General features: G+C 38.3%; 1 protein-coding gene across 4 annotated transcripts in view; it reads right to left on the minus strand.

Moving 5' to 3' along the window:
- Window positions 1-12,400, minus strand: part of GRIK4 (glutamate ionotropic receptor kainate type subunit 4) — a 787,563-nt gene that overhangs the window by 144,744 nt on the left and 630,419 nt on the right. For all 4 annotated transcript variants that reach the window (XM_056794213.1, XM_056794214.1, XM_056794211.1 and 1 more), the window contains one exon: window positions 11,423-11,626. In XM_056794213.1, coding sequence (XP_056650191.1) covers window positions 11,423-11,626 — 204 coding nt within the window. The remainder of the gene's footprint in view (window positions 1-11,422; window positions 11,627-12,400) is intronic.

The raw sequence follows: 12,400 nt of genomic DNA on the forward strand, positions 1-12,400 counted from the left end.
TTTCTCTTTCTCAAGAATTTGAGGGAAGGAGATTCCATAGGAGGAGTCACAAAGATCAAGATTAGATGGTGATAAAATGGTACAGAGAAGCAAAAAAAGGATAAAGATGAAAAAAAGCTCTTTGAATTTGGAAATTAAGAGAATTCCAAGATTTTATGTAGTGAAATTCTCCTTTTTGAGACTTTCTTATATAAGAACTGCCTTCTTCCTAACTTCAATATTACTCTGCCAGACACCTAAGTTCACCACATAAATTTCATCCTTCCTCCCTTCTCTTCAGCCAATCTGCTGCCAAGTCTTGTTTCTACTTTTTTCAGCATCTCTCATTTATGCTCCCTTCTCTCCAGTAATACTGCCACCACACTATTGTAGGTCCTCACCACCTCATTCCTGAAACCTTGTAGCCTATTGGTTTGGTCTTCCTGCCCCAAATCTTTCTCCAGCCTAGTCCATCCTCTATTTAGCTATTGAAGTGATCTTCCTAAAGCAGAGCCTTGACCATGCCACCTCTAACTCCTATTTAGTAAATGTCAATGGCTCCTTATTTCCTTCACAATCAAATATAAAATCTTCTGTTTGGCTTTTTATTGCTTTTTATAACAAGTCCTTTCTACTTTTCCAGTCTTCTTATAAATTTATTTCCTTTCCCCTCTGATTCAGTGATACTATCCTCCTTGTTGCTCCTTGCACAAGACACCCCATTTTTGTGCATTTTCACTGATGGTCTTATGTTCTTGGGCTTCTTTACCTTTAGCTTCCTTGATTTCCTTCAAATCTGAGTTAAAATCCTATCTTCTGCAAGAATCCTTTCTTGGTCATCCTCAAGGTTAGTGTCTTCCCTCTGAGATGATCTCCAATTTATCCTGTATATGTCTAATTTATATATAGTTATTATGTTGGCTTTTCCATTAGATTGTGAGATCTTTGAGAGCAGAGACTGTTTTTTTAAAACCATCTTCACTTTCCCAGTGTTTAACATAGTGCCTGGGACATAGTAAGTATGTAATAAATACTTGTTATCTGAATTTGGCAAGTTAAGTAATTTCCCCTTTCAAATCTATTCCTCTGTACACTTTGGAGATTATTGTGGGCAGCCTAGAACAGACCATCATCATATTTCCCAGTAGCCTTCCTTCATCCACTGACTTTGTTTTCTCTGCCTTCATCAGAAAACTCTAAATTCATTGCATACATGAGCCAATTTATCAAGATCAACAAATATCTACAAGGCAGAAATATTCTTTAGCCTCATTCAGGCTGCATTAGTCCCAGGTCCATTGTGCAGCCAAGTACAAGCTGAAGTCTCCCTGATGAGAGAGGAAAATGGTGTGAGTGGACCAATAGATTTACATTTCTAGTTTTTAAAACAATCATAACCATTTCTATAGCATTTAAAGGCTTACAAATTGATTTTTATAGCAAACATGGAAAAAAATTACCCTGCACTTCTCACTTTTTCTCACCCCCACTATTCAACCAATTGCCAAATCTTGCTGTTTCTCACATCTCTCACATGTGATGGCCTCTTCTCTTCATTACACAGCTACCAATTTAGCTCAGGCCCTCACTCACTTCTTGTCTTGATTATTGCAACAACTTTCTAATTGGCCTCCTACTTCGTCCCCCCCTCACTCCAGTCCATTCTACACATTGCTGCCAAAGTAATTTTCCTCAAGTGCAGATCTAGTCATGTGACTCCTCTACTCAACTAACTCCAGGGGCTTTCTATTGACTTTAGGATAAAATATAAATTCCCCAGTTTAGCTTCTAAAGCCCTATACAACCTGGCCCAATCTATCTCTTCAGATTCACTGGATATCACTCAACTCCTTATATATTCTACTATCCACTTGGAATGGTTTCTCTCTGTTCCTTACTCATGACACTCCATCTCCTATACCAAAGAATTTTCACTGGATGACCTCCATGCTTGGAATATGCTTTCCCCTGATCTCTGCCCTTATTAAGTTTCTCTTTCTTTAAGATACAGCTCAGGCATTATCTTCTCCATGAATCTTTTTCTGGTCTACCTTTCCCCCAACTGTTACTTCCGTCCATCTCAAATGATCTTAATGTCCTTGTTATTTTGTTGTTGTTCAGTTGTTTCAGTCATGTCCAACTCTTCATCACCCCATTTTGGGTTTTCTTGGCAAAAACACTGGAGTGATTTTACCATTTCATTTTCCAGTTTATTTTGCAGATGAGGAAACTGAGGCAAACAGGGTTACAACTAATAAGTGTCTGAGGTCAGATTTGAATTCACAAAGATGAGTCTTCCAACTCCAGATCCCATACTCTATCCACTGTTTGTATATTTTTGTATACCTGGTTTGTATATTTTTTAAACATATATGTTTTATATGTATTTGATGTCTCTCCCATTAAAATATAAGCTCATTATGATTAGATATGTGAGTAGATATATGTTTCATCTTTGGTACTTGTATTCTCAGTACCTAGCCTAGCACTTGGAACATAGCAAGTGTTTAATAAATACTTGATTGATTGAAGGAGATAGTACAGGTAAGTATGCATGCTATTACCATCCTTTTACAGATGAAGAAACCTAGGCTGATGGAAGTAAAATAACTTGTCCATAATTATCAAGCTAGTTAGTAACATAGTTGGAACTCAAAACCAAGCCTCCTGACACTGGGTCCAGTAATTTTTTCATGGTGAAATATTACATTTCTAGGATATTTAAAGACTCTTTTCTGAATTTCTTTCTCCTCTTCCTAATATTCACCTGGAATGGCCAAGGTAGCACTACCAGGTATACCTTATCCTCCTAGCCTTTTCCACTCTCCCCCTTTCCTCATACTGGGTCATGCAATACCTTTTTCAGGAAGGTTTGAGTCTTGGATGTAGGGTGTAGAAGAGCAGGCACCACCAGGAGTACAAGTAGGAGCAATTTGAGAGCAGGGACTATCTAACCTTTTCTATGTGTGTTCCCAGGGCCTAGCAAGATTCTTGTCATTTGGTAAACACTTAATGAAAGCATTTTTCATTTATTCATTCATTCACTCACAGGATTCAGCAAGACATTTAATTCAACAAAATCGTATTAAAGTACCTCTTATTCACAGAACAATGTTCTAAACTTTAAGGGAAATGTAAATTTTAGCTATGACATGCCATGCCCTCATGGAACTATACAAGGACAAGAGTCCTTTCTTTTATCTGGGAGTCAGGAAACTTGGATTCTATCGTTGTCTTTGCTTTTATAAACTATGTGGACTTGGATATATCATTTAACTTGGTTTTCATTTTCCAATTTCACAAAATGAGTGAGTTAGAGTAGATGATTTCTGAGGTCCTTTTCAAATGAACAAGAACATTAACAGAATCTGTGACCTCTACAGTTCTTGCCTACCCTAACATTCATTCTATTATTATTTCCCTTCTATATTATCTCCTAGAACTTATTCTAGACTTCAGGAAGGACTAACTGTGGCCAGGCTCATTGCTTTTGGTTAAAGCATTTACTTTTGCAAGGCAGAAAAGTGTTAGAATCAAGGTTCAGAAACTGTTGCAATTCCCTGGGAGGATATCTTGGAAGGTATATATGGCCCTCATGTCATTTGTGCAAGTTGGCAGCTGTCTGGCTATGTATGGATCCTCCATTTTGGCCAAGGTTCTGGAATTGAATGTGGTGGGATGATTTACACCCTGAAACTAGAGAACTGGGCCTGGTGATAATCTGAAGCTATGTTCAACCCATGATGATCTCCAAGTGGATTATTCACAATGGTAGATTATTTGTGGTATATATGAAAATCACAATCTGATTTCTTTTTTTTTAAACCCTTATCTTCTGTCTTAAAATCAGCACTGTATACTGGTTCCATGGCAGAAGAATGATAAGGGTTAGTATATAAATGGAGATTTTGAACCTTTGACTTCATTCCCCAGAAGTCCTTAGTATTTCCTAAAAATTCCTTGTAATCTCTCCTGTGTTTCCACATTGGCAAGATCAAGATATTTGTATTTAACTGGCTGTAACTCCTCCTACACCCTCTTTGGCAGGATGCAGCAATCAGTGGTGATGGTGGTAAGGTAGGTATTTTGAAATGGCTAATCAGCCATGGGCATGGTTTTTATTTTGTATCCTCTTTATTCCTTGATTTCTAATGACCATTTTAATAAACCTTCAAAAATATAATTTTTTATTATTAAGATTAAATTTAAAATTTTACAGTTGGTGACCTGAAGGGATTAGAAAAACTCTCTCTTTTTAAGATAACCTAGATAATTTTTTAAAAGCCACATTTCTCCTGCCAAGGCTTTTCATCCACCCCACCCACCCACCCTCACAAACTCCATTATTTTCCTACTTTTTGCCTGGTTGCTTGCTCTCCCTACTGGCTGGGCTATTTTTAGCCAAGGGACTCTTGGCAGAGAAGAGATAAACCCCTTCTCCTGATTCCTCTCACTCCTGCTGCTAACTCCCAGTGGCTTGCTTCTACTTTTGTTCCTGCTCCTGCTCCTGCTGTCTGTTCCTGCCTCCTGGGTTGTCCCAGGCATCCACTCCTGACCTTCTCAATTCAGATCACTCACCCAGCCTCAGTCCCAGCCCCAGCCCCAGGCCCCCAGTAATCCTCCTCCAGATCTCTGGCTCCACTCCTAAATAGGCCTCCACTGTTGCTGATCCTGCTGATTGCTGCCACCAAGAAGCTAGGAGTCCTTGGAGCCTCTCCTCAGGGCAGATGGTAAAAACAAACAAACAAACAAACAAAACAAACAAACAAAAAAAACACTGGGGTGTTCTTTCCTTAGGTAACAATTAGCCTCCACATGGCAGAGGACCTTGGGATGGGAGGAAGGACTGGGAGAAGGAAGTTACTCTTGCAAACAGGAAGTTGATTATGAGAAGGGCATACTGTATGAAAGAGCAGTGCATTGCCTATTCCAAACAGCTTCTACCATTCATGAGTGCACTGATCCTTTTACTTATCTCACCTGAGATTCAGGGGAGAAATTCATCTCCCTGCAACTCTTTGCCTTTTGGGCCTGCCCAGTTTGAGATTCCTGAAAACCATTTTCTCCCTTGCTATGGGAGATCCCACAGCACTGACAATAGGGCTCCAAATGGATTGAAAAAGGAACTTTAAAGAGTCTGGAGGTAAAATTTTAAGCCTTTTCAGACTCCTTTTTTTTTTTAATGAAAGTCTCTGTATCTTATTGTATTTTGCTGATTGTTTTAAAATTTAATTTTGTGGTTTTAAGTTCATATATTAATGTATGCAATACTATTCTGTTACACTGAATCATTTTAATGTACTGGGTTTTAACTACTGTTATATTCTGTTACTTCTCCCCTATAACTATACTGAACAAATATTATTGATTAAGTCCATATAAAAAACAGCTTTTTCTTCTATTTTGGCTTTGTAAATTGTCACATAGAGGATGCATGGACTTCATCAAAAACTGGTTACAATTTTATAACAAACATTAGAAAATTTAATGAGCTAAATATTTCAAATTGATTTTAAGGGGTCTTTAGACATGATTTTTATATTTTTTTCAACAACTCTGATCATTTTGCCTACCTCTAACAGGAGGTAAGGATCATTTTAGTAGCTGAAGTGAAGTACAATTATAATCCCCATCTCCTGATGGGACATTCCAGTCTCATACCAAAGGACCTGGGAAGTTGATCCCAGAGCATGGTACCCCTGGATAGCTTCAAAAAGAGGGGCATCTATCATTTGTAACTCCTCAGCTCACTTTACCCTTGCACCAGAATGATCTCTAGATTCTTGGTAACATTTTTAGACCCAGTATAAACAGTACAGAGGTTTTGATTTTTTTAGACCCCTCTGCCACATTTTTGTAATGATGGCAGTAATAGGTTTTTAAAAAATCTCAGACAAGCTTGAAACATTGGTACACCTGAAAAACTTGTGACAAGTATACATTTTCTTTAAAGGTCATACAGCAGACTCATGTAAAATATGATAGTGTCTTTGTTTGCTATTGTCATTAAATGGGCTATTATAACTTTGGGGATATTGATACATTTTGAATGTGCATTACATGTTGTACTACTGTTCTTTATAAAAAACTGTTACTTTATGAAAATCATTTGCTTTGCACTCACAGTGGATCATGGCCAGGTTTGAAGAGGAAATGGATCTCATTTTTGGTGAGAAACCTTTTGTATTCTACCTTTCCTTAGCTGACACAGTGTGTCAATGATTATATGCTATATATTTTTTATTTTTAGAACTGTTTTATTATTATTTTTGCTTGTATGTGCAATATTCCAGTTTTATTTTTTCTCTCCTTTTGGTATTTGAATCACATGCCACCAGTATTGAGAAGATTTTCTTTAACTTTTTTGATTTTGCAGTAATATATGTTTAAAATATATTTGGTATAATATTAATTCACACCCAAAAGCTTTAGACTATGGACACCTGCCATTTATTGATAAAATTTATGGGGCTTTTCTTAATGATTCTGTCTGATTCCAGGAGAAGGGAATCCAAAAAGAGCCATTGAACAGTACAAAAGAAGCACAATGCTACTTGCATAGTGCCAAAGAACACAAGGTCAAAGAGACCAACCAATCCCAATGGGATTGATAAAATCTTGAGCCAAGAGCACAAAGACTTAATCATGTGTGAGACTCGAGGTTGCAGCACTTGACATATGTTAAGATGCAGGACTCCTTGAACCACACCCCTTGTGAAAAATACTTTCTATGAAAGTACCTAACAATTGGTCATTCTGGCTCCCCTATCCCTGAGAGTGAAGGAAAAATCAGACCAGGGAATGACACTTCCCTATCAGTCCTTTTTTCTCTCTTATAGTAGGGCAACTTCTTGTAGTCTTGGCTGCAAATGGGTAAATGAAATATTAATGTATTTTGTCCTATAGACTTGTGGGATAGAAATCATTCTAATTGGGTCCTGATCCAAGGACCTGTTATAGGTTTATTTTCTTTTGCTTAAAATTTTTACACATAAGATTTTGATAGTCTATATTTTGTTCACAAATTTTTTTTTCTCTTTTATTTGGATTTTTTCATGGTTTTTTTATTCTCTTGTCAATTGATTCATACACCTCATAACTCAGCCATGCATTCCTAAGTGATCCCTGTGTTTTTCAACACCCTCTTGAAAAGGGAATGTTTAATTATTCTAAATGGCAAAGCTTAAATTCTTTTTGATAGTAATTTTAGGTTAATAAACATGCTACCTCTCCAAATCCAGAAAATGAACTCTTTGGAGAAGGCACCATGAAGATGCCTCCACAGACTGCATGATGCACCAGAAGATCCAGAGTGAACTTTAGGATGTGGTGATTTAAACTGTGTGGGGTTGAATGCATTTGTTTTGTATGTATACTCTTATGCCGAAGGGGACCCCCCTCCCCCCCCCCCCCCCCCCCCGACACTTTTTGTCAATGCATCTAACAATCATTGGTTTTGTTCTCTTTTCCTCTTATCCTCAAATTATTGTCATTTCAAAGTTGGTATGTTTACAAGACCCACTGGAGATACTTGTCTTCCATGGATCTCAGGGGGGTATGTATAAATGGAGATTTTGAACCTTTGACTTCATTCCCCAGAAGTCCTTAGTATTTCTCAAAATTCCCTATAATCTCTCCTGTGTCTCCAGGTTAGTGAGGTCACATTATTGGTATTTAGCTGGATTTAACTCCTCCCATGCCCTCTTTTGCAAGATGCAGCAATCAGTGGTGATGTTGGTAAGGTGGGGATTTTGAAATGGCTAATTGGGCCATGGGCACGTGGCTTTTATTTTGTGTCCTTTTTATTCCTTGATTTCTAATGATCATGTTAATAAACCTCCAAAAATATAATTTTTATTATTAAGATTAAATTTAAATTTTTACAAGTAGGCAATGGAAGTTAAATGACTTGTCCAGGGCACATAGCTAGGAAGTGTCAGAGGCCAGATTTGACCCCAAGAACTCTGACTTTAGGTCTGGCTCTCAGTCCACTGAGCCACCTAGCTGTTCCCTTCAATCTGACTTCTTGATGCTACTCAACTGGTACCTCCACTCAGATTCCTCTGCATTGGTCTAGTCAATATGCTTCCTCTTCCTAAAGAAACCTTCCCAAATGAGAAGGGCATGTGTCTCTCCCACAAAGAACTTGCCACATGATGATCCCCTCTGTAAGTCATCTAGTTTTATACCTATCCTTAAATAGAATACCCAGTAGTTCCCCAGGGTCAGGATCCCAGTGGCCAAGTAGCTCAGCAGTAAAAGATAGGAGGCCCTATGTCTCATCCCCTTGCCATCTAGCCACTGAACTCCATTCCTACTGTGTATTCTAACCATGGGCAGGAAAAATGCCCCAGGAGGGGGTCTTTAAGTAGGAAAGAAAAAACAGCAAATCTTCCTTTAGTAATGCCTATGTATTCATTGGCAGGGGGTGAGCTGGAGTCTCAAAAACAGTCTAGGTTCCCTGCAGATACTTTCATAGCCCCCTACCCTGTCTCTCCCTCCCATTGTGTTTTTCTCTAGTGCTCCCCAGGACTTTTGTCGCTGGTTTATAAGTCTGTGTTTTTCAAAGCGGCTGCTCTTCTCTGGACTACGAATTGTGCTCTCTCTCTCTCTCTCTCTCTCTCTCTCTCTCTCTCTCTCTCTCTCTCTCTCTCTCTCTCTCTCTCTCTCTCTTCCCCCCTCCCCAATGGGCAGTATCACATTGCTGCCAATATTCTGCAAATAAGGATGTTTTATTAGATTCACATTCCACTCTTCTCCAAGGCAGAGCACAAATTGTATATCATCATTACTTTCAACATTAACCTACTTCCTCCTGTGAGTTCATGGGAAAAGGTTGGGGATAACAATAGCAATATCATTGTCAACAACAACAATGATAATATTGATTATCATGATTATTATTGATATTGACACTTCCATTTTGCTTTGAGGTTTGCAAAGCATTAGGCATATGTCATATCATTTGACCCTTAATACATTCTATGAGGCAAGTGCTTTTGTTGTTGTTCTGTTGTTTCAGTTGTGTCTGACTCTTCCATGGCCCCATTTGAGGATTTCTTGGCAAATATACTGGTGTTGTTTACCGTTTCCTTCTCCAGATCATTTTACAGTTGTGGAAATTGAGTCAAACTGGGTTAAGTGACTTGCCCAGGGTTACACAGCTAGTAAGTATCAGAGGCCACATTTGAACTTGTAGAAATGAATCTTCCTGATTCTAGGTCTGGCACTCTATCTACTGTACCACGTAGCTACACATACAAATTATTATTATTTGTTTTACAAATGATGAAACTGAGCTTAAGAAAAGTTAAATGACTTGCGGTTGTGTGGGCAGTAATTATCTAAGGTCAGCTTTTAACCCATGTCTTCTTTCTGACTCCCTAGTTAAATGCTCAGTTCCCTGCATTATGCTGCGCTATCACTCCATTGGGAAAATGGGAAAATTGAGGACCAGAGAGAGGAAGAGACATTAATATAATTTTGTCATTCAGTGTGAGAGAATCTGGAAATCTTGATTCCTACACTCGTGCTCTCTTTATTGAATTACTGCTTTCTGTCTTAAACTTAAGATAAACACATATCTAAATACATGCAAAAACTGACAAGCTTGATCGTAAGTATAAGAGAGTACTAGTTTAGGCAGCTAAGTGGCACAGTGGACAGAGCTTGGGACCTAGAGTTAGGAACATCTGAGTTCAAATCTGCCCTCAGATACTTACTAGCTCTGTGACCCTGGACAAGTCACTTAATCCTTTTTGCCTCAGTTTTCTCATCTATTAAATGAATTGGAGAAAGAAATGGCAAACCACTCCAGTATCTTTGCCATGAAAACCTCAAGTAGAATCAGGAAGAGTTGGACATGTCTAAAACAACTAAGTAACAACAACAAAGTTTGGGAGCTAGGAACTTGTGTTCTAGACTCAGTTCTGATACTCACTAACAAATCCCTTTACCTATTTGGGTCTCAGTTTCTCCTCTCCACCTCCTATGTAAAATGAGGAGGTACACTAGATGGCCACTAAAAGTTCTCCCTTTCAGCTCTACAGCTGGTAAATTCTATGAACTCCCTTCAGGTTTCAAGTCTATGATTTTAATCTCATCCCAGGTTAGTTATTTTCTTCTGGCAGAAAGACCTTTTTTTTTCCCTTTGAAACCCTTTTAAAGACTATTTAACCTTGTACCTGTGCCAAGAAAACTTAGATTTCCCTTGAGTCCCACTTCTTTTATGTATTCCCTCTGTCCTGCCTATCTATGGCACACCGGAGTTTTAATCCCATCTCGCACATTACTACTTAAGATCTACAAGACCACCCAGGTGTCTGACCACACTTCTTGCCCTTGGGCATCTCAGTTATATAAAGATAGTAGAGACAGAATAATAATATGATGAGCAACAAAATAAGTATGCCTTATTCAGCTGATAGAAAATTCTCAAGCTTCATTTTTTTCATTAGTTACCATGTCTTACTTAAGAGGTTCTCATAAATAGCAAAATAGCCCAATTTGAGTTCATCTAATTTTTACTATATCTTCCCAACTTCTGGGATGTATTGATGAACAGGGAAATAGACTTTCAGTTGGAGAAGAAATGAGCCTGGACTATCCAAAAATTTTCCAATATTTCTTGGATTAAGAAGTATTTATTAAGGCCCTATTGTCTTCAGAATATTCTGTATCACTAAAAATCTATAAAAATTTATTATTAAAGAACTATGTATTATAATAATTATCATTATATTATAATTATTATACATACTTAATAATAGTTAACTTATAATTAAACTCCAAAGATGTCAAAGATAGTGAAAAATTCCATATGTGTCAAAATACTCAGACTTTTCATGAGCTAAGAAATGGTAACAATATCAATGTCTACTGATCAAGAAATGGCTGAACAAACTCCAATAGATGAATGTAATGGAATATTAATGACCCACAGGAAATAATAACTTAAGTGGACTTCAGAGAAACTTGGAGAGACTTGAATAAAGTGATGGAGAGCAAAGAAAGAAAAACCAAGAAACAAGAGCAATGACTACAGTAATTTAAAGGAAAATATTGAAAGATATTAGAATTCAGACTAACATGATGACTCATCTTGGTTCCAGGGGATGGATGATGAATCATATTTTCCTCCTCTTGTTAGAGAAGACTTGAATTACAGATATGGGATGTGTTCAGACATGTTTAATGAGTTGGTTTGTCTTGCTTAATGAATTTTCTTTGTTACAAAGGAAGATTTTAGAGAGAAGGATTTATAAGAAAATAACAGTGATAAAATAAAAAAAAAACAATACCAAAGCACCAACAAAACATTTCCAGTTGATTACTATTGATTATGACAGGTAGCATGTGCTGATTATGAATGTAAACTCTATTTCCCCCTTTCTCCATCACCTTCTTGATCTAGGCCTGAGCCAACCCACAGTCCCTTTCTTACCCGAGCAATCAGCTCCCCGACCATTCCTGTCCAAGTGCCGTTGGCCTCAGGCACACCATATACTCCATCCCCAACCAGGCGAATCTTATAGTTGAAGCGTAGAATCTCCGAGAGTTCCTTAAGCATGTCCACGCAGAAGCCTTCGTAGCGGTCATTGCCTTCCATCTCTTGGTGGTTCCCCTTCAGCATTAAGTACGGGTTCTCCTGCAGCGAAACTAGGCAGCTGTCATTCTCGTCTTAGCCCTGGCATCTCATTAGTACACACTTGGCAAGGCTCAAGAAGAGCAGATGTAGATGATTGGGAAGGAGATGGGGAGGAATTTAAGGAATGTGGTCAGAGAGAGGAAGCTCAAAATAAGAGATTTTAGGGATGGAGATTTTGAATGAGGACATGAGCTAAGTTTGTGGGAATGAGCCAATCCCTCCTTTTGTCCCAAGTGTCCTGATCATTTTTGCCTCTGGGCCTTTATTCCAACCTTTCCATTCACTTAAAATGCCCTTCTTCATTTATTTCTACCATCTGTCTAAACCTTGCCAATCCTTCAAAGCCAAGTTGATCTCCTGCCTTCTCCATGAAACCTTCTCTGATTAGTCTCTCCCTTGACTGAAGCCCCAGAGCATTTTTAAGTCATCTACACATGGGCTGTCCCTTTAGTTCCCCGACTTAAGAGTACTTGTTCTGTCCCTCCCCAGTTGGGCTGTAGGCAAATCTTATCTCCTCAACAAGTCTGTAAATTCTTTTAGGGCAGAGACTCCTCTTATATCATACACCATACCTAGAACAGTGCTGGACACAGTAGGTGTTTAGTCAATCCTTTATGAAAGATTAAACATAAAGTTCAACAAAAAACTTGGGCAAGGATTCCAAGCCCCTGGTTTGGCAATACTCAGAGATAGATTCAGTGGTTTGAGTAGAATGTTAGCTAACTGAAGTCAGGTATTGCCTACATTTTTGCCCCTGTATTCCAGACCACAATG

Source organism: Monodelphis domestica, chromosome 4 (genome assembly GCF_027887165.1).
Source record: "Monodelphis domestica isolate mMonDom1 chromosome 4, mMonDom1.pri, whole genome shotgun sequence".
In the NCBI taxonomy this organism is placed as follows: domain Eukaryota; kingdom Metazoa; phylum Chordata; class Mammalia; order Didelphimorphia; family Didelphidae; genus Monodelphis; species Monodelphis domestica.